The sequence below is a fragment of the Felis catus genome, chromosome B4 (assembly GCF_018350175.1).
Source record: "Felis catus isolate Fca126 chromosome B4, F.catus_Fca126_mat1.0, whole genome shotgun sequence".
NCBI lineage: Eukaryota > Metazoa > Chordata > Mammalia > Carnivora > Felidae > Felis > Felis catus.
This window is the reverse complement of record NC_058374.1, coordinates 54,527,665-54,550,678: the sequence shown is the minus strand read 5'-3', so window position 1 is coordinate 54,550,678 and position 23,014 is coordinate 54,527,665. Positions and strand designations below refer to the sequence as shown.

The 23,014-nt window shown below is 41.7% G+C and overlaps 2 protein-coding genes across 4 annotated transcripts in view; both read left to right on the top strand.

Moving 5' to 3' along the window:
• Positions 1–1,635: 1,635 nt before the first annotated feature.
• LOC101090626 (cationic amino acid transporter 3-like) lies at positions 1,636–22,855 on the top strand. Of its 3 annotated transcripts, XM_045061504.1 has the most exons (3): positions 1,638–1,732; positions 2,223–2,356; positions 20,366–22,855. In XM_045061504.1, the coding sequence occupies exon 3, from the start codon at positions 20,551–20,553 to the stop codon at positions 22,321–22,323; it is 1,773 nt and encodes a 590-aa protein (XP_044917439.1). In that variant the 5' UTR covers positions 1,638–1,732; positions 2,223–2,356; positions 20,366–20,550; the 3' UTR covers positions 22,324–22,855. The 3 variants fall into 3 exon arrangements, with proteins under 3 accessions (XP_044917438.1, XP_044917439.1, XP_044917437.1); XM_045061503.1 differs by lacking the exon at positions 2,223–2,356 and having other exon boundaries at positions 1,636–1,732; XM_045061502.1 differs by lacking the exon at positions 2,223–2,356 and having other exon boundaries at positions 1,644–1,732; positions 20,540–22,855.
• The window catches only part of LOC101090368 (cationic amino acid transporter 3-like), a 54,900-nt gene continuing 33,524 nt past the window's right edge, over positions 1,639–23,014 (top strand). The window contains exon 1 of the mRNA XM_045061520.1: positions 1,639–1,732. The gene's annotated coding sequence lies outside the window, so the exon portion shown is untranslated. The remainder of the gene's footprint in view (positions 1,733–23,014) is intronic.

Below are 23,014 nucleotides of genomic sequence, written 5' to 3'. Positions count from 1 at the left end.
GGTGTTGCTCTCTTGTCTTCTCTGCAAGACTTTTCTGGAAGTTTCCCTCTTCACTCACCCTCCCTCCTGCTCCTAAAGAGACTCCTTGGGTTCTGGATATAACCAAACATCTTACCTCTGAGACCTTCAAATGTGGCTGGCAGGGATGGAGGCAGAAAGAACAATTCCCTTTAGATTGCTTGTGTTAATGTTCTTAGGGTCTCCCCTGACCCTGAGAGGAGCTGGGGAGCTAGTCTTTGCAGAGTCCCAGAAAAGCCTGGGGAAGAAGGCACGGTCCAGATTGCCATGCTAAATCTCAGGTCTTCACACACATGTTTGTTTTCTTCATTGCTGTTCCCTTGAAACCTAGATTCAAGCATGTATACTGGCCTGAAGGTTTCTAAACTCTGCCTCAGTTTCCCCTTTTGTAGGCTGCATATGCATATTTTGGAGGGTCCTTTAGCAAAATCTGCTTGAAGGCATTGATGGTGATGCTCAGAGGTGGCTACATTGTTGACTCAAATTAATTGACCGTCACTAATACGTTATTTGCTTATATTTTGCATGGTGCTTATTTAGCTCTCAATGCAGACATAGTCCCGGTCCTTACCCTCTCCTCCCTCTTCTCCATGTGATCCCTAACCTTTCTGTTCCCAGCACTTTCTCCAGACCTTGTCAGCCTGGCTTGCCTGCCTGCCTCTGTTTCTCTTTCTCCTTGGCCCCCACTTTCCTTTGCACTAGTTGTGCCAGGCTGCATTCACTTTGAAACATTTAGGGCTGATCTTTAGGGTCTTTTGATTGCAGCATTGTGGAGGACATGGTAGGGGAGGCAATTTTCATATCCATGTAGGGGTCTCTGGGATCCCCAGGTGGCACAGGGAGGGAGCCTGGGGCAGCAATGGCAGCAGCTTCATCCTGTCAGTTTTATGGGTGCACCCCTCACCCAGCAGCACCTGAAAGGGGACCAGGCTCAGCAGAAAGACAGGTGGTATGGAAGAGGATCCCAAAGCAGGAAATTCTCTAGGCAAGGACTATGTTTTCCTTTATTTCCTCTAGCACAAGCTGAATACGTTATTCAGTTACAATGTGCTAAGAACGTTGAGTGAGTGTCTCTGGAAATCCCTGTTGGTAAAGCTTAAGCCAGTTCCCTTTTAGTTTTATTCCTGGAGTGATGGGAAACATAGGTGAGGGAGCAGGGGTGGATGGTGGTGGTAGAGGAACCTAGTAGGAGATTTCTCAGTGGGCCGTTGGGGGTTGCTTCTGTCATTGTTTAAAGGGCTGCTGAGGAGGCTCTTTAGCTGGATCAGGGACTGGGCTCCAAATTACCACAGGCTGGACTCCACTTAGCTCCCCACATTCTCCTCCTGACAACCAGTACAACCTCTATACCCAGGACTCTGGGGAATTTATTTACTTCTAAATTCATATCTTGCTGCCACAAAGTCTCCAACAAAGTCCCAGTTAAGCCCTCACTCCACCAACTCACCCAGATATGGCCCCACTAGTCTTCCATTCCCCACCTCCTGCTTTCCTTCTGAATTCTGTCTAATCCAACTCCTTCACTATTTCTCAACCTGCTGGTGTGCCCCGCCTCCCCAAATGCCCGGCCTCCCCAAGGGCCCTATCTCTAGAGGGCTCCTGCCAAGCTCCACTTCAAGTGCTGACTCTGCTTAGCCAAGCCTTCCCCTGTCCCTGGGTTTGGCTTGCACTTTCTTCTCAGGTCTTTCTCCTTTGAGAAATAAAAAGCTCATGGGTAAGTGATTTCTCATTTTTATAGAGTTGACAAGGAAACTAACACAGAGCCAGAGAGGAAAAAAGGCTGGGCTTGGAGTTCTGCTATGGGGGTTGCATATTTCATGGCTGACTTTGCTTTGGGGGGTATAGATAGACCAGAAGCCCTGCAAATTTGGGAAAAGCAGGTAGGTTTGCTGGGGTCAGAGTGATTTGGAGGCCTACACTCAGCTATCCTGAGGAAAATATGAGTTAGGAGAGGTTATTCTTTGGCACTTCTCCTACTGAGTCCTTCCCACCTCTTTGCCCTGCCCTCCTTCCTGGCCTTTCCTTCCTGTTATGGTACAGAGCTTGCTTTATTCATCTTTGTCTTTCCCACAGGGTCCAGCACATAGTATGCTTAGACATGTTCTTTGAATGAAGATTCTTTCATCTGGCTCTGCTGCCTCCCTCATGTTTTGACACACTTTCTCACTTGAGATTCTGAAAGTCTCTATATCATATCTTCTTAGGGAGGATATTGGTGTGGACTTTGCAGAATATCAGATCCAGTTTTATAAGGTGGTCCACCATCACCAGAGAGGAGTTGAAGATATTCTTCCCTCATGCTAAAGGAGCAAGTTATCTATTTTTTACAGCTGTGAAGGTATCTCTGTGCCTTTCTTATCTAATTTTAAAAAGTTGTGGTAGGATTGATTATAAGCCAGGTCAGGCTGTAGGAGGAAAGATTACCAAGATCCCCTGGGGTGTGGCTGCCTACTGGTCTTTAAAACACTGTGTGAAGACTTGTCTGAGTTCCCAAGTATATTGTAAATGAGCCAGTGCTAACTAAACCTTGAAACTTGATGGCTCTGTTCTTTCTCTTAGAATCTATCAATTTTATGTACATGAATTTATTAATTTATAAAGCCTTGGTGGATAAGCCTGAAATAGGTCTGGCTTCCTGGGTCTCCAACAGGCCATTTGCTCTTATCGAAGTACATATTTGCAACTCTTTAAGGCCTTAGAGTCTTAAACTCTTCTCCACCCTTCTCTACTCCCAAGACCATGTACACTGTGGGCAGTACTTCAACGCCAGGAGCCCAGACAATGCTTCTCCATGCATGACACCTATTTTATTGCTTATATGTGCCAAATGTTGATTTCAAGGTTGTCTTTCTCTTGCCCTCTAGAGTTTCTTGGGAGTGATTCTCCATTATCAATTAATGTGTGTTATATGCTTCCAAAGGCAGATTCATTTTAACCTTAGTTTAAGCAAAATCATGTGGAAAGGCCAGTATCTTTAACCAAGTATATTTCAAATTGATAAATATGATTTTTGGATTATATCTTTTGGTTTATCCTTGTCCCTTTTTTCTTTTATTAGCACAGAAATCATAGAGCAAAGTGGGGATTAAAAAGAACTAGTGAAGAGGGATAGAGAATATTCCTTAAGAATTGGTGCCCAATGCTCTTTGTGTAGATTATGTTGCCTGAGCTGGGATGAGGCAGATGGATCTTGGTGGAAAAGTCATATTGATCTATAATTGGATAAGAACTCAGGACATCGTGGCATAATACAACTTTAATATGACTCAGATGATCTGTTCTCTTTCCTACAGCAAAACAAACACAACAATTAACTTTCCAAGGCAGATGGTAGTGGTATAGAACAGCTACCTAGGGCTATGACAGGAACCTAGCACACTCTGGTGGGAGAGGACACAAGAAAGAGACAGCCAAGTAATTTCATGGGAGGACAGAAGGACACAGTTAAATATATGAAGGAAGATAACCAGGGACATAGTCAGCCTTTCCTAAGATACTTTATGTGTAGTATATCACTGAAGGTGTATATTGCGAGGAGGTACATGGCAGAAGGAGTCATGAGCTCCGACAGCCCTTAGCTGCAATTCTAAATGTGGAGACGCGGTATAGTGATGGATGGGGCACTGGATGGATTTCTAGAATATGTGCTTACAAGGAAAGGAAGGACTTGAGGGGGCAAACAATTTTTTCTTGGGAAAAAAATGAGCATGGATCAGTGTTCATTGTAAACAAAGGCCATCATATATTATAGTTTGGAAAACAAGGTGGACAGGATTTCCTTCTACTGCTTTCTCCTGAGGATTTTAATTAGGTGTTCATTGTTGACAGGATTCAGGGTTAAGAAAAGGGAGTTGAGAATCATAGGGGGAAATAGGGAGGAAATTGATTTTCACTGTTGACATCAATGTATCACATCACTTTCTAATCCCTTAATTGCACATCTTTCCTGGTTTTTCCCAGCCTTTTGTGATTCGTGTTTGAAAAATGTCATTTTTATTCTTTCTGGTAGCCCATCTAGTTTCTGAAGGTCTCTAGATGCAGAAGCTTATGCTTCTCTGACTTGTCGGGTTGATCATCATGTTTTGATGTGATGATAGAAATGTTAAGAATTTCCAAACTGGATTCTGACTTAAAATAAAGATGTAAATGTGTCAAATCATGAGTGACAAGTTTTGCATTTCCCTGTCTTCTCTGAAATTATCCCAGAGGGACTAGGAAAAACCACCTTGTTCACAACCATACCAGAATGATACTAGATAATATAGAGTCTATACAGCCTCTAAAGAAAAGCTGGCTACCTGATTGTTTACCCAAATAATGGTGTAATGATACTAGTGTAAAGTGTGAGTATAGCAAGAACTTTATAGATATTGTGAGAAGGAAGCAAAAATGTTTTGGTCCACATTTACATAGATTTTGGTCAACATTTCAGTGGATGGATTTGGTCTACACACAGTTGGTGTGAAGCATGAAGTTTACATCAGGATGGGTTTTTACTGACTTGGAATTCAGCCTCTGCCAGACTGGGAATGAATTTGAGAGGTGTAGGGCTCGGGGTGGTCATGTAGGTAGGAGAGCTGGAGAAGGTGGCTGTGTTTCCTCTTGGTCTAAGGAGCAGACAGTTTGGGGGCTGCCATGTCTTCAAGTCTTGGTTAGTAATATTTACTTATAGAATTAGGGCTTCTAGTCTCATTGAGAGACATGAAACAGGTCCTACCCTAGAGTGATTCTATTTTAGAAGGGGAGACAAAGCCTTCTTCCAAGTAACATGCAAACAGAATATAGTACAAAGTAAGATCATGGGTGGGAGGATGCCTGGTAAGTGGTCTATTTGGTGGGGTTGTTCTCAAAATACCCCTAGGATACAAGTTTGGATATTTATTTTCTTTACTATAAGCTGAATTTGGTTAGTCCAGCTTTCTTTCCAACTTTTCAGGGTAGCTATCTGACTTTTACTTCTCCTTCCCTAGGGGAGAATTTACATATTTATTATTACTGCAATGATGTTTCTCTCTTTTCCTTTCCTTTAGAGACCATGGTTGAGAATAATAATAATAATTATATTTTTATAATATATTATATTTAACTGGATCTGTCTAGTTGGGTAAACTGAATTTACTGATTCAAGGTGTGGGTGGAGCTTGTTTTGTGTTTTTGGTGGGGGGCATGGAAGAAAGGCATAGATACGCTGTATTTATTGGGTAATGTCCCAAGTTGAAGATGTAGCTTGAACCATGTTTTGCTGGGAAACAGTTATACACAATGCCAAGGTGGGGATATCCATGCAAGCTTCATCATCCATGCAACTTTCTCAGGTTGACCCATGGAGTATACAGAAAGATACCCACTAGTTTTACCAACCTAGAAAATTATGTCCTTACTACTCTTACTACTCTTACTACTACTCTTACTTTCCATCAACTAGGAAGATATCTGGGATGTTGACATGCCTTTGCCTTGACTATTCATTTCTGATTTAGGAATACCCTTCCTCATTTATACTTTATGTATTTTTTTTTTACTTATTTTGGCAGGTGGGTAAATATTGATGAAATGCCCTTAGTTGTATGTTCCCAGAGAGGACTATTTTGTATTTGCCACCATTGTGCACCGTGTGTAACTGACTGTGTGATGATTTGGGGGTAATGGTGGTGATGTATATTATTTATGGGAGGTAAATATGTTGATTTTGCTTGAGTTCTTTTGCACAAAGAATCACTGTGGTGCCTGAACTTTATAATTTGGAATTTGCCTTTATTTTCTTTTACATGTAGTTGAAATCTTATCTGTAATATATTTGAATCCAGTCTTTCACACTTAGAAACTTTTTGTGGTTTTTACTTGAGGGATCTTCCAATAGCTCATGTTAGACCCAACCCAAAGTACACAGAACCATTCTGTGTAGTTATTTACAGATAGTACAGGAAAATTATGATAAATACAGAAAATTATTTTTTCTGGAAGCTTATATTATAAGGACATTTCAGGGATACTTCCTTATCTTCCTGAAACAAGAGAAGTCCTATTCTAGACACCATTTAATCCTTTGACTATGGTATCCCTCCTCCCTTCTTCAGGCTACCTTTAAATGAAGCCACTGCAGTTTGAGTATCATGTCATGTTGCCTAATGACAAAGCTTTAGGTGACTTATTTTACAAATAAAGTAAAACAGTGGAAGTAATAAAACTCTGGATTGTCTGTTCAGTTGTGACATGTTCAGGGAGATGACACAGGAGGAAATCATATATCTCACAGATATTGTACTTTATCCCAGATGAGTGGGTTTCTTTGTTTATACTTTTACTTTGTTGTGATGAAAGAGACCTAGACCTCAGTTCTGTGTCAGATCTCTGATATCACCAAAGTGGGCTACAGAGTGTGGGGTACTTCCTTGGCTGTAGCCAAGTAACTCTTTGTACCTCAGGTTTTAGCTGGGGAAGGAAATGCAAGCTGAAAGCATTATCAAGCAGAAGTTCTGCTCCTCACAACACTCCCACCCCCACTTATTACTTCTGCCCTCTTCTCTACCTGAGTGTTCTTGTGCAAAGTTCCAGGCCTGTGAGTTATGCCACTGGACATTAATGAGGGGAGAGTAGGAGGCAAGGAAAGAATACTGGAAAGACCAGATATCTATCTATAGGTGTGACCAGAGAAGCTTCCAGAAGGAAAGTCATGCTGGACAGGGTTTGAAAATAACGTGTTCTAGGCAGAGAGGGACAGATTATATAAGGGCTAATGTCAATGCCAGCAACATGTGCAAGTGTTGGCAAAGATTTGTCCTGTTCATGAAAAGATCCACAGAAAAGTTTAATAGTAGGAGTAAGTGATAGAACAACAGTGAAAAGAAAGACTTATAAATACCATGTTAAAAGTTTCAACTTAATAGAGAACAGAAAATTGCAAGTCTGTTGGGAGAGAGAGAGACAGAGAGAGAGAGAGAGAGAGAGAGAGTGTGTGTGTGTGTGTGTGTGTGTGTGCATGCATGTGCACGTGCGCACGTGCACGAGTGTCTTTTTAAGACTTGAGAAAAGTGTCATTTTCCAGAAGCAGGGTAGAGAATACTCACACTTCAGGTATCTAATGCAGTGTAGTGATCAGGAAGAATGTAATTTAGGTCTTTATCCTGCTTTAAGGGCAGTACTCTCTGATGGCTGCTTAGTGAATCTGAGTGAGAGCTGATAGGATCTCTGTTTAGAATTACCAATTTTATGGACAGGAGGGTGGACCAGGGAGTGTGGCAGGAAGCTGGCCCTGGATATGCTGTATTTGCAAAGTGTAGGAACATACTAGATAGAGGTCTGTTGTGGACAAGGTGCTAAAAGTCTAAGGAACTTCGTATCATCTGAATTGAATTGAAGGCTAGTTTGGCTATCCCCCAAAATCTGAAACCAATGATTTCAGTTGGAATTTCTTAGATTTGTTCTGAACTTTTTATGGAATTTCTCTAATAAAGTCAGGATCCTTTGAGTCTTCTTTGTCAACCCTTTATTTCTGGACATATTTGGTGTTTCCCTTTGAAACTGAAATAGGAAGGCAATCCTTTATCTTCTCTGTTGATCTTCCTATGCTAATAGCATGTTCAGAATACTGATTATTCCTTATTTCAAGTCCCTATTCATTAATAAGTTTAAAACAATAATGACAAAATCATAAAATACACAAAGATATCTGTGTTGATGCCTGATGTCCATTCTTCTTTGTACTTATTTCCATGGATGATTAATAAATACTAATAATGTTCTAGGTGCTGTGAGCTCAGAGCTGGCCACAGACATGGGTCACAATGGGGAACACTGATGCCCATTTTTATATGTTCTACTAGGTTAGGTCTCTAGTTGTCAATGACAACCAAACAAGAATGATCAATCAGACATAACTGAAGTCCTTTTCACTAGAATCACCCTCCTATTTTAGATCTGGAATAGGGTTAATCATACTTTGGAGTGGCATGAAAGCTGAAATTTTTCTGGTACTTGTTCTTCTGAATTAAGAATAGAAAGGAGATGGCTGATCTCTGGAAAACATTCCCATTCTGCTTGTGATTGGCAGCCAAGTCTGGGGAGCAAATGGCCAAATGAATTAGGAGGCTTGAAAAGATGTTTTGTTAGGGCCACCTGGGTGGCTCAGTTGGTTAAGCGTGTGGCTTTTGGTTTCAGCTTAGGTCATGATCTCACGGCTCCTGAGTTCAAACCTCACGTTGTGATCTTCACTGACAATGCAGAGCCTGCTTGGCATTCTCTCTCGCTCTCTTTCTCTCTCTCTCTCAAAATCAATAAACTTTTAAAAAGATGTTTTGTTAAACCATCCTCATTAAACTGGCACCATCTGCCTTCCTACCCTCCCTCCTTTGTCCCAGTTGGAGCTGTCCTTTTTGACAGATGTTTCCTAATGGTGTGGGCCAGCAGCAACTGGAAGCCTCAGTGATGGCTGAAGTTTGGGAAGGCCAAATCTGTAGGTATTTAGCTGTCAGGAATATTACAACCATCTTCTTACCTTTTGGGTCCCATTTTAGAAAATTTCTGCTCCCCACCCCCATCTTCCTTTACACAATAAGAGTAAAGGTTTCATTTTCTTCTTTAGCACCCCCTAACTGTACTGAAGATTGTTCTTTTTCTTTGTATGAATGAGGCAGTGACCAGAAAAGATTTAGAATAGAATGGTGAAAGAATAATATGATGAAAGTATTCCTATGAGGATGACTTATATTTCCTGTTGAGATCCATTATCCTATAATTCCACTAAAAGCCAAGCAAAAGGAGATGGGCTAACGTTGTGGGCAGGAATTACAATTAGCTATTAAATCATATCTGGGAACTACTGGGGTAGGTATAGCAATTCTTTGAAATCTTTCTTGGCATCCAAAAGGACAATCCGAAGACATTTTGGCCCTAGATTAAATTAAGTTTGGATTTTATCAGGACAATGTTTATTTGGAGATTTTAGTTTTGATGGTCCCACTAGTTCCAGTTCTGGCTCATCAATATCTATTTGTGAAGAAGCAGAGGGTGACCTTGGAGCAAATAAAAGAACATGGCTCAAATACTCCTTTTATAGCAATTCCCTAGAGTCTTGCCTTTTGTGAAGGTAGGGTGCTCAGGAGAAAGAACATGGTCTTTGAAGCAATAAAGAACCAAATTCAATTTCTAGCTCTCCTTTTTACTGACTCTATGAGCTTGGGACAGTTATCTAAACTCTCTGTCTATAAAGTGGAATATTTATGCTATGTCATTGGGCTGTTATGGGGGATAAATGAAATAACATATGTGCCTTACCTGCAGCTCAAAAAATTCTGGTTCACTTTCACCCCCCTCTTAACGCATCCCTAAATCTTGCACATATACCTGGTACTAATACTTGCCAGATACCATGTTTCTCTTCTTCCAGTTTCTTCCCATGTTCCCAAATATCTCTAGAATTGAAGTCTAGGGCCCTGGTTTATTAGTTTGTGTTAATACCACAAAATGATAATAAGAATATGGAATTTTTATAACTGTTCTAACATGAGCCATGGTTGTGGTTACTTTTAAGGTTTTTTGGCTGGCTGACAATTTTGGTTATAAAGTAAAGTCAAGAGAGTTCTATCTTCCATCCACTCCTTTGATCTAAAGTTTCTGATTTGGGGCTAGACCATTCTGGGTGGAATGATCCAACCAAAATGATGGCAAGTTTGTTTATAAAGAGTATTTAGGGGAGGAGAATCCATAACCTTTACTGCTGGGATATTCTTATTTTCCTCCTATCTTTTTGGTTTGAAAAATATGAAAACTACAGAAAATTGCAAGAATAGAATAATTAATACCCATTTATTTTCACCAGGATTGACCAAGTGTTTTAATATTTTCCCACTACTTGCTCCCTCCAATGTGTGTGTTTGTGTTTGTGTGCTTGTGTGTATAAAATATGGTCCATATTCTAAGTATACTAATTGTCTGATTTTTTTATAGTAAAATATTTCTCCCTGATGCAGATGCAGTTCAGGGTTCTGCATTACGTTTCATTGTCATGTCTCTTTATTCTCCATTAATCTGCAACAGTTCCTCAGACTGTCATTCCTAATATTAACAGTTTTGAACAGCATGGGTCAGTTGTTTTATAGAAAGTCAACTTACTGAGGAAAGTTCTTTTGTAGACTCATCATTTTATCATTAGGTTCAGGTTACACATTTTGGGCAAGAATAATATATACAAATATTCTTAATGATAATGAGAGCCATGCAGGCAGGGAACACATCTTTTTCCTCCCTATTGTGTTCCTCCCTATTGTGTTCCTCCCTATTTGTGTTTCCTCCATATTGTGTTCCATTCCCAATTCCCTAGGACTGGCCTTTAAAAGGTGCTTAATACTTTTGAATGAATGAATGTGTGAGTGAATGAATGAATGAATGATGTAAGATGTACACTGCCATTAAGGTCTATTATTTTTCTACTTGAAAGGAGGAAGAACACCCTTCTCCTATATCCTAGTCCCATTTTTACTGTACATGTTTGAAGGCTTAAAGGTAACCCAGGACCTCTGTCAAGATCCACAGAGAAAGGAAATGAGATGGGACTATGAGGTGAGGCAAGCTGTAAAGTCTCTTTATCCCGGGGGTGGGTGATAATCATAATATTTTGAGAGTGGACAATGAATAAGATGGTTCTTAGATGGAAAGAAACACAGGACACAGAAACTAGAAGTACATGGTATGTTTCCTTGCTGAAAGAAATTAGTCATTTGGATTTCAAGATTTTATTATACTTTCCTCCCCTAACTCCCATTTGAAAATATAGAATGTCATTATGTAAACTGATTTCTGTCTCTTTTCCTTTCCCAGAAGGACAACCCCACAATTCTCTCCTTCTCCACCATCCATCCCCATCCCTACTCACACACAGAAGTCTGTATCTTATAGCATTTATAAAAAGTGGTTGGGCGGTGATTCTCTCCAGATTATTTGTTGTTGGGAAACTGTAGAACTCCTTGGAATACTCATATGGATGTAGAGATTTTATCTCTGTCACCCAGGGGAAGTGACATTATGAGAAGTACTCTTTACTTCTCAGAAATGTGTTTTCAGGCTTCCCTTGGGGCCCTTTCTCCAGCTCTGAGCATCTCAGAAATTTCTGACAGTCCTTTCTGAGGCATATGGGCCTTGGGATTGAATTCACCTATTTAATTCTGCAAGGCTTCAGAGTGCCTGATGTATATGGTTCTTATCCCCCTTCTGAGACTCTACCTACCCTTGTCTTTGTAATCATTAATATCGTCAGTTCCAAGAAAGCACCCTTTATCTCCATGTCAACTCTTCATTATCCTGAATTATAGTGGGAATAATCTAAAATAGTGAAAGGCACTAAAGTGACTTAGTTTTCAGTGGTGGAGTCCTGCCTAGAGATAATCCATAAAGTGAAAGTCTTCAGGGAAAGCAATCTGCCATTGTCCTCCCCCATAGGTGGCTGTATGGCATCTCTGTTTTGGCATCTAGAGAGGGAGGCAGAGGCAAGAACACAGCTTGTTCAGGCCTCATTGTGTTATAAGAGGCACCAGGCATCTATTGAGAGCTCTGCAAAACTTATCTCCATGACTTGTTTTCAAACTCTGGAGGAGGGCTTTCCTTATTAGAGTATCCAATACTTAGTTCAAAAACACCAATCTGTAGAAAACTTGTGAAACTATAATTTTTTCTAGGGTTTCCATCTCACCCAGAGTAACAGCCAAAGTTCTCACAGTGACTCTCAGACCCTACAGAAGGATCTGGCTTCCTGCTTTTTCTCTGACCTCATCCCTTACTGCTTCCCCCTCACTCACTCTGTCCTGGCCCCACAGACCTCCTTATTATCCTCAAAAGTAGCCAAGTACCACTTCACACCCATTAGGATGATTGATATAAAAAAAAACAGAGGATAACAAGAGTTGGCAAGCATATGTAGAAATTGGGATGCTTGTGCATTGTTAGTGGGAATGTAAAATTGTGTAGCCATTGTGGAAAAAAGTATTGTGGGTTACAAAAAAACTACATATACACTTCTGGGTATATATCTCACAAAATTTAAAGGAGGAACTCAAAAAGACATCTGTATACCCGTATTCGTAACACCATTATTCACAACAGCTAAAGGTGAAACATCCACGTGACCATCAGTGGATGGATGGATAAACAAGATGTGGGATATACAGACAATGGAATATTATGCAGACTGGAAGAGGAGGGACATTCTGACATATGCTATAAAATGGATGAACCTTGAAGATGTAATGTTAAGTGAAATAAGCTGGTCACAAAAGTACAAATTGTATGATTCTACTTATATGAGGTATCCAGAGTAGTCAAATTCATGAAGACAGAAAGCTCACAGAGACAGAAAGTACAGGAGCTATAGGGAGTTACTGTTTAGTGGGTACAGAGTTTCAGGTGAGGAAGATTAACAAGTTTTGGAGATGGATGTTGGTGATGGTTACACAAAAGCGTGAAGGTGAGGCTCTCTTGGACCATCCATTTTAAAATCACCACCTACTCTGAACACATCCTAGCCTTTACTTTGCTTCCATTTTTTTTTATCTGATTTTGTTAACTAATCTCTTTTACCATTGGGTAAGAGACATGGCCCCAGTGTTCATGGTGGCTTTTCTCTGTTTACTTTTCTTATGTATTCTGGACTGTTTCCAGTTTAGAAGTGTTGGTGTGCACAGGCACTACATTATTATTATTTAAAGTTCTCACCCTCGGGGCGCCTGGGTGGCGCAGTTGGTTGAGCGTCGACTTCAGCCAGGTCACGATCTCGCGGTCCGTGAGTTCGAGCCCCGCGTCAGGCTCTGGGCTGATGGCTCAGAGCCTGGAGCCTGTTTCCCATTCTGTGTCTCCCTCTCTCTCTGCCCCTCCCCCGTTCATGCTCTGTCTCTCTCTGTCCCAAAAAAAATAAATAAACGTTAAAAAAAATTAAAAAAAAAATAAAGTTCTCACCCTCAACTCAAACCCCTACTCTTGTTCATGACTGCCCCCTATCAGAGTTTTAGGGTTGCTGAGTTAGAAGTTCAGAACCTCTGGGGAAGCTAAGCTATACAAAAAGCTGTATACTTGTTTATTTGGGAGCCACTGGTTTGATTGGTTCCAGAGTTTTTGTTGTCTGTAAATTCTAAGTAGGACAAGAGAATTTACATACTTTGAGATCAGGAAGGAGCTGTGCTTGGATACAAAGGGTTTGATATAATCTCTGGAAAGGAATGTTGCATTTAAAGTCCACTTCTCCGAAACTTTGAGCACTTGAAAATAATTATTTAACATCCTCTGTAGCCTTCCTCTAAAGTCTTTATCAAACTTCTAGCAAAGCAACTGATATCCAAACTATCTTTGAGGCTATTCAGGAGAAGCCACAAGGCCAACATACTGATTGGCAAAAGTGTTAATGCACAAGCATGGGAAACAGTGGGACTTACTGACTTTAAATTTTTTTTGAAAAGGAAAGGTCTAGAGTGAAGGCAGTACCCTTCTTAGAGACAGAGGAATGAACACAATGACCCTCCAGGACAGAGGAGAGCAGGTAAGGCTGTCTGGGAAAGTAAGACAGCCTGCAATTTACTGGGTATATATTGTTGGATTTAGCAGGTGTTCTTTTTGGCCATTTGTGATGGATATTTTGTTTTGGAGTTTTTAAGGAGCTCAGAAACTGAGATAAACACAGAGAAGAAGTAGAAAGAGAGAGCCAGGGGTATTTTGGAATTCATACAAGCTGAATTCATGTCCCCTGTCCCCTGCTCTGTATTTCTTTAAGCACATCCCCTGTGTAAGCACCTTCTTAGGGAGGGATTGTTTCTTAATTAAAGTAAGATTCACAGACACAGAGCCCACATTAGGAAATGTCCTCAGGGAATGCACTTGAAATAGATGATGGTGCCTGTTCTAGTTTATTTACAACTTACACCTTTGTTTGGCCCATTTTATCTTTCCAAGCAAACAAACAAACAAACCTTCTAGGAATCTCAAGATATATTAGTCATTCAATACATCTCTATATGCATTTTCTCTGTCCCAAATGCCTCTTAAGTTTCCTTGCTACAGTTATGAGAAGAGCCTTATCCTGGGTAGTGAGAGTTAAAAGGGGAGTGTGGAATTCAGGAGGTATATGGATCTTGGCCCTTCCCTCCCAAAGTTTTCGGGAATTTAAGTGACACACCCAGGACACCAGCAGATAGAAAGGGCAAATGTTTCACATGAGCAGCAGGATGCCCTGTAAGTGTTGGTGGGAAGAGGAGGAAGGTTGGAGATGGGGCTCAATCATGATGGCTTAGAAAAGGTCGCCTAGATGTTGAGATGGGGGAGGTTGTAGAATAGGTTTGAGAAAAGCTAGAGCATCAAGACTGGACAGAAAGGAGTGAGGAGGACATCCCTGGCAGGACAGGCACTTAGGCCAAAGGCTCAACCCAGGAAGGGTAAGTCAGGATGTGAGAAACTGAGTTAGGAAGGAGGTGATGGACCTGAGGGTTGGGAGAGAATTAGGACGGGGCTCTGACAGCTGAGTCAGAGTCTGGACTGAATAAAAACCATTAGAATAACCACAGATTACTGCACAGAGAGAGGGCATTTCTGAACATTGGTTTTGAAAACAGTGATTCTCTGTGTTGTTTTAAACTGGATTTGTGATAGTCTCTCTCAGGATTCCCAATAATGGGTTTGCTTTCTCTTCTGTAAGCTTGCTTGCTTATTTTTTTTTCTGCTTGTTGGTGTCATAAAATATGATTATTCCCAGATGTTTTGTTCTTTAGATTATTTCTCTGATATCTTCATAGTTTGTCTGTAGTCCACTTTTGCTCATATTTAGTAAAAGTGGGAAGAGCACAAGGACAACCTTGCACAACACAGCTGAAGGAAACAGAAATTATCAAAAACATTGCCCCTCTCCAACCCTGTCATTCAGATGGTCCTCCTCTGGCATTCCTCCTTAAAGTCCATGGATGGACTTCAGAAGAGTGTAGGACATTTTTTTGAGGTGACCAACCTCAAGGGGTGTGTGATTCAACAAATGAGAGGAACCACTCTTGTGTCTTTGTTCCCAAGAACAAAGGTGGCTCCCCAGAGGGAGAAACATGGTACAAGCATCCTTAGTGCCCAGAAAGGAGCCTCCAGAGACAGTTGAAGGAGCTGATGGAGAAAGAAGAATTGGGAAAAGGGAAATGGGTTCAGAGGGGACTGGTAAGAGGGGTGTCCCATCTTCCCTTGTTCTCTACCCTCTTTCTAGCAGGCATTCTTTCTCTGTGTTCCCCATGTCCTGACGATTACAGGATTCTGGTTCCCCTTGAATTTAATTCTATTGAGAGCCTGCTCACAGTGTCATCTCATGCAATTCCTTTGTCGAACCCGAAGTGCACAGAGTGGAAACAACCCTCCTTCAGTCATGGGCTTTTAGCACCATTGCTTCCTGTCAGGCACCTTTACAAAGCATTTTATTTTCCCCTTTCATCCTGATCTCTATTCTCATTTTCTCTCCTCACAGTGGGTGTGTGTGTGGGGGGGGGGGGGGAATTACTGTCCTGTATTTAACAAATGATCTTCCAGTATATGCTCTACACGTATATGTAGATACATTCATCCACTCAACAACAGTTGCAGATGCGAGGAATACAGCCAGGAGCAAAATATTTTTTTTTTAAAGTCATGTTTTCGTGGAGCTTACATTCTTTTGAAGTGAGACAAATCATGAACGAATAAGTAAGACATTTAGTACTTTGGGCAGTGGTATGTGTTATAGAAAAAAGAGCAGGGGGATAAGGTATGCTATGTGTGATTAGGAGCAGATTGCAGTTTTATATGGGGTGATTAAGAAGGTCATGCTACACATGTTCTATTTCACTAAATGCAGTGAAGTGAGCAGCCATGTGGATATGTGAGCTATAAGTGCTGCAGTTATAGGGGACATCAAGTACAAAAGCCCTGAGGTAGGGTCTCGCCTGGTATGTTAGGAGGCCAGAAGGTTAGGAGACCAGTGGCTAGAGAAAAATGAATGGGAAGAGAGAAACAGAGGCTGAGAGGTAGCTGGGTCAGTGACCAATACTGTAGGACTTTGTAGGTCATTGTAAATGCAGACATTGGCTTTTACTCTGAATAAAAGGGAAACCAATGGAAGGTTTTGAGCAGAGGAATGATGTGATATTTTTAACAGATATGTGTGTATCCTTGACAATTATACAGCATTTTTGTCTGTTTTATAAATGTGCATAAATGGCATTGTGCTTTACACCTCATCCTGCTTTTACTTTTCCTACTTGTCATTGTTTCTGAGAGGTACCCATGTTGTTAAATGTAAATCAAATTTATTATTTCTGACTTCTGTGCAGTATCTCATTGTGCACATACCACACATTTTATTTATATACCCCTCTAGTAACAGATGCTGGCGTAGCTCCAACTACTTGCTGCCACTAATAGTCCTGTGATGAACATGCTCATATGAGCCTCCTTATGGACTCAGGAGAGAGTTCCTTGGAGTGTTTACCTCAGAGAGGGATTGTAGGGTGGAAGGGTGTGTGCATTCTTAACTCCAATAAGATTGTGCTTCAGGATGGTGGGCCCAGTGACACTCCCACCAATGGTGCATGATAGTTTGTATCCTCTCATCAAATTCTCATGTTGATCCAATAAAAGTAAGTTTCCTCATGGATGAGGATACTGAGGCTTAGAGAGATTAAGCAAATTACCTTGTTTCTATAGTCAAGCAAAAGATCCAGGGCTCATATCCAAAATCTCTAACATAATGTTCATTGCTCTTCCCTCTCTAGTACCCAGCATTGCCTCTTCCAGAAATAAGATGAGGCATCTATGATTATAGATTATTATTATTATTATTATTATTATATTAAAGCCTTACATTTTTCAATGCCTTCTCTAACACAGTAAGCCTAGGACCCCCAAGTGATTAGCAACAGCATGTATGAGGGTATCTAATTAGTGTCCGTAGAGTTTCAAGGCAAAATATAGGGAATAAAACCATATTCATTGTCTCACGATGGCTAGCTAACAGGCTTGAGTTTTAGTGGATGATTTTGAAGATAGACATATGCAAAGACTAATTTATTTTCAAAGCTTGAAGACTTTATAGCAGATTTTCATATTAAATATTTGGTAGATTATATTAAGTACATAGTGTTTGCTAGGCACTGAACTAAGTATTTTATACTCATAATTTTATTTACTCCTCACAATTATCCTATGCAGTATTTGCTTTTATTCCCATTTGACTGATGTGGAAACTAAAGCCCCTGGAGGTGAACTAATTTGTCCAGAGTCATCTGGTATGAGATTGAGTTGTGATTTGCACCTGAGCAGTTTACGTTCAGAGACTTACTCCTAACTACTAAACTGTGCTGCCTTTTTGTGAAGAAAGCTTTTAGAATCTCTTCGTTTTCAAATTGAGGACCTGTTCTTCTCAGCTGGGTGGTTGAGAGCAGTCATGGGAAGTGGACAAGAATCTCCAGAGTGAGAGGATATGACATTTGAAAATGTCCCCAGGTGTCTTCATTATGCCTCCCTCTGTCTCCCGAAGTCAGAACCTCTGCCTTAGGACATCCCAGCTAGATTATAGGACCTGAGCATAATGCCTTCAGAAAAGTAGGGATTCTCTACCTGGGCATGAGTTGTTCATTGCCTGTAACCCAAGGTTGCCTGATATTTTTAAACAAGTGTCATCAAGGGCAAATGACCTATGTGTGGCTTATACTTGCCATGAATGATATACAGTCAAGGTTTTATCACAGGTGGTTTTCCCTTCACACTTTTGATTTTGCTTGCCTTCTATAAGGAAGGTAATACCATTTAAATTTTTTACCTGAGCCAGGTTTATAAAGGTTGCTTGGCTACAAAGTATGTATCTCAAATTCAAGTAGATAGCAATTATAGATTTTGTGTTCTTTCAGGTTTCTCTTCTCAGTTTGTACATGTTCAACAAAATATGTATTGAGTACCAAACTCACAGTCTAATGGAGTTAGGCAGCTGAGCTGGAATTTTGACATATTAGGAAAAATGGCACACGGAGTAACCCTAGCATTATGAGAGCACACAGGAAGGGCAGCATACGGGTCTGGGGAAGCTTCCTGGGGAAGCAACATCTGAGCTGGGAACTGAAAGAGAAGTGGGGGTTAGCTATGTGAAGAGGACAAGAGGGCATTACAGGCAGGGAACAGGGTGAGTGTGGAATTTCACAACTGGGAAATTGTGCAGGAACTTGGCAAGGGACGAGGCTGGAGGGATCAGCACAAGTCAGATGATGAAGGAAGGAAGGATTATGAAGGAAGGGCAGTGGGAATCACTGAAGGGTTGAAGCCTGGGGGTAGGTGGGAGATACGTCAATCACATTTATACTGTAGAAAGTTCCATGAGTGAACAATTGATCCTCCTTATCTATCTCGTGAGCTTGTTGGTAAATCATAACATTGGAGCTGGTAGGCAGCACAGAAGGAATTTAGATGGATTTGTAGACAGAAGGTCAGACCCATAAGTCAAGGGTTCCTTTTGATAATCTGTAGAAGAGACTTTTCCATTTTGATTTGATCTTTCCATCTTTAGAAACCTCTGACATTTGCCAAAATTCTCTCAAAACCAAAGCCTGAGTAGGGAGGAGAGAGGGGGCTGCATGGCTTTGTTTTTTTTCTGTTCTGCACTACTCATTCCTGGGGCATTGCTGTGAATTGTTCACCTGAAGCCTTGTTCTGCTTGAGGAGGGGCCATTTGAATAGCAGCAACAAAGAAAAGGAAAAGAGGAACCAGATATTTGGCATATTCAGACAACGGTTTAAGTGAGTTAAAAACCCCTTGTGAGGGGCGCCTGGGTGGCGCAGTCGGTTAAGCGTCCGACTTCAACCAGGTCACGATCTCGCGGTCCATGAGTTCGAGCCCCGCGTCAGGCTCTGGGCTGATGGCTCGGAGCCTGGAGCCTGTTTCCGATTCTGTGTCTCCCTCTCTCTCTGCCCCTCCCCCGTTCATGCTCTGTCTCTCTCTGTCCCCCCAAAAATAAATAAACGTTGAAAAAAAATTAAAAAAAAAAACCCTTGTGAAAACTTAATAGGGAGTTTTAAGTGAGTGTTTTAATACAAGCTCCTAGAGCAGGCAGGGTCTCCAAGCTGCTGGAAGCTAACATCACAGATGAGGCAAAGTGGTTATAGAGCAGTGTGGACAATGAGGAGAATGTCTGCAGAGGTGAACTCACTTTCCTGGAACCCAGAGAGGGAGGAGACAGAGGAATTGTTTGGTTGTGAGCTACTGAGCTAGGTGACTTACTTCTTTTCTCCCTACCCATCATAGTCTCGTAGATCATGGTTTATAAAACTTATAAAACTTTACTTAAAACTTTACTACAACTTATAAAAGTTGTAGTAAATTTTGCCTTGTTGCTTTGGGTAAGGCTTAATTAATGTCAGCATTCGTAAAACCACCTTTCTGGCTCTTCTCCCTACTTAGTAATGGACCCTTGATTGGCTGCTGCACCTATATCTCCAGTGTTTCCTCACCAGGCAGCCTTGTCCTCTGATTCTTGCAGGTAGTTATGAAGGCCATGCCTCTTTCTCCCTCTTCCTCTCTTCTCACAGCGCCCCCTGTGGGCCTAGATGGGTAAAGTGAAGGGTTGGACTGTACATTCTTTGCCATCAGTACAACTAAATGGATGATGCAGAATGAGGAGAAAAGGGGGCAAAGTGCCATCTGACCTTGGGTAGCTTATGTTGGGGCTAAGGGTTTTAAGACTGGGGACCATATTTGTATTTTAAACTCAGGTGATATTTAAACATGGGTCTTTAATTGAGGCCCTCTGGTTTGTGAATTAATGTGTCATAACTCATGCTCAAGCACCGTGCAAACATCCCACATGTAATTATGCACAATAAATTCATGTTCTGTTGTGTCTTACAGCTTTATTTGTTTGTTTGTTTGTTTGTTTGTTTGTTTGTTTGTTGTTTAGAGAGCATGAGTGAATGAGGCACAGAGGGAGAGAGAGAATCTTAAGCCAACTCCATGTCCAGCATGGAGCCTGATGCAGGGCTCGATCTCACAACTGTGAGATAATGACCTAAGCCAAAATCAGAAGTCAGATGATTAACTCATTAAGCCACCCAGGTGCCCCTCTTATAGCTTAATCAGTACATGAAGCTGCATGAGTTAGATGAACCCAAAGGGGCTGGCGTCATGTGGTGTATAAAATAAGAGAATGTTGGCAAGTATTTGGCACTTCTTTTGTGGTGGGGGGAGAGAAACAGGGTTGATTTGTCTATGATGTCCTTTGGTGTCGCTCTCTGCAAAATCTGTGCTGCAACAGGTGCTATGGGACTTTTGATCTTTGGTTGGTTGGTTGGAAATGGGTTCAGTAAATAGTTATTGTTTACTTAGGCATTGTGGAGGGACAGCACATACCAGAAGAAATACAGCGTAGCAGCTTTGAAGCCTGAGAAGCTAAACTCAGCAGCCCCAAACCATAAGCTTAACTCAGCCTCACTGAAGATGATACCAGACTCTGTACCCCCTGGACTTGCTACAGCTCTCTGATCCTACAATCCTCTTCAGTTCTAGCCAGAATGCTGCGTCGGGCACTTCGCAGATTTGGTCAAATGCTGGTACGCAGATGTACGCCAGAGGAAAAGAAAACTGAACCTACCCCTCTCAGATGGCTAAGCACTTTGGATTTAGTGGCCCTGGGTATAGACTACACTCTGGGTGCAGGTGTGTATTTCCTGGCTGGCGAAGTGGCCAGCAATCAAGCAGGACCAGCCACTATGATCTGCTTTTTGGTGGCTGCCCTATCTTGTGCATTGGCTGGGCTGTGCTATGCAGAGTTTGCTGTCCGGGTTCCCCATTCTGGCTCTGCATATCTCTACACCTATGTCACTATAGGTGAACTCTGGGCTTTCATCACTGGCTGGAACTTCATCCTCTCCTATGTTGCTGGCACAGCCAGTGTAGCTCGGGCATGGACAAGAGCTTTTGACTACCTGATTGGGAACCAGATCTCTCAGACCCTGCATGAAAGTATCTTACTGCATGTTCAACAGGTACTTGCAGAATATCCAGACTTCTTTGCTATGGGTCTGGTGTTGTTGCTCACCAGAGTGCTGGCTCTGAGGGCTAGGGAGTCAGTACTGTTTACCAAAGTGATCACATTGGTGAGCCTTTTGATTCTTGTCTTTGTCATCATCTCTGGATTCTTTAAGGGAGAACTGCACAACTGGAAGCTCACAGAAGAGGACTACATAAAGGCTGGACTCAATGACACCTCAAGCTTGGGCCCTCTGGGCTATGGAGGATTTGTGCCTTTTGGCTTTGAGGGGATTCTCCGTGGAGCAGCTACCTGTTTCTATGCATTTATAGGTTTTGACAATATTGTTACCAGAGCTGAGGAAGCCCAGAATCCCCAGCGTTCCATCTTCATGGGCATTGTGATTTCACTGTTCATCTGCTTTTTGATGTATTTTTGTGTCACTTCAGCACTTACACTTATGGTGCCTTACTACCAGCTCCAACCTGGGAGCCCTTTGCCTGAGGCATTTCTATATATTGGCTGGGCCCCTGCCTGCTATGTTGTGGCTATTGGAGCTCTCTGCACTCTTTTCACTACAATCTTGAATGATATGTTCTCTGCACGTTGGGTGATCTCTGTGATGGCAAAGGATGGCCTCCTGTTCCATGTCCTTGCCAGGACCCACACCAGCAGACATATCCCCATTGTGGCCACTGTGGTCTTGGGCATTATGGCAGCAGTCATTGCATTCTTCTTTGAACTCATTCATCTTGTGGACTTCATGTCCATTGGGACCCTGTTTACTCACTCTCTGGTAGCTATTTGTATCCTCATCCTCAGGTATCAGCCTGAGGTGAAGAATGGGGGAAATGAAGCAGAGGTGCAGGAGGAGAATGGACCTGCAGCAGAGCAGCTGACTCTACAGGAACTACTTTTCACAGGCAGCTCCACCCCCACTCCACTCTCTGGCCGGGTTGTCTATGTTTGCTCCTCACTGCTTGTTCTGCTGCTCACTCTTCTTTGCCTGGTGCTGGCCCAGTGGCCAGTTCTGCTTTCTGGAGACCCAGTGTGGATTTCAGTGGTTGTGGTGCTCCTGGTGCTCATCATTGGGATCACTGGGGTCATCTGGAGACAGCCACAGAGCTCCAGTCCCCTTCCCTTTAAGGTCCCTGCTCTGCCTCTCCTCCCACTACTGAGTGTCTTTGTGAATGTTTGCCTTATGATGCAGATGACAGCTGACACCTGGGCCCGATTTGGTGTCTCCATGCTGATCGGGTTTGCTATCTACTTCAGCTATGGGATCCAGCACAGCCGAGTTGCTAACCCCACTTAATTTAGCACCAAAACTATAGACCTTGGTCTCGGCAGTGACAGTATATATTCACTTTTACATCATCACACCTAAATGCAGTCTTGTCCCTGCACGATTTTGGAGAGTACTCTTGAGTGCATGGAAAGCTAGGACTCCTATGGGATGTTGGTGAGGGAATGCTAATAGGGTTCTGTACATATTGTAGAGTGAAGGATGTGTCTTTGCTCTCTCTCTCTCTGTCTCTGTCTCTCTCTCTTTTTACTTGTCTACTTTACAGTTTTGTCTGTAGCTGCTCACTGGCCTTACTGGCTTTAAAAAATATATTATTAAAATAAACTAGAAAAGAGTTTTTGTTTTCTTTGAGCAAATATTCAGTAGTGATATTACTGGACTATATGGTAATTCTATTTTTAATTTTTTTAGGAACCTGCACGCTACTTTCCCTAGAAACTGCACCAATTTACATTCCCACCAACAGTGCATGATAGTTTTTTTTTTCCTCCACATTCTCACCAACACTTATTATTTCTTATCTTTTTTTCTTTTAGCCAATCTGACAAAGTAAGTGATATCTCATTGCAGTTTTAATTTGTGTTTCCCTGGTGATTAGTGATGATGAGTATCTTTTCGTGTGTCTGTTGGTCTTTGTCCATTTTATAAATGGATTTTTTGATGTTGAGTTGTATAAGTTCTTTATATATTTTGGATATTA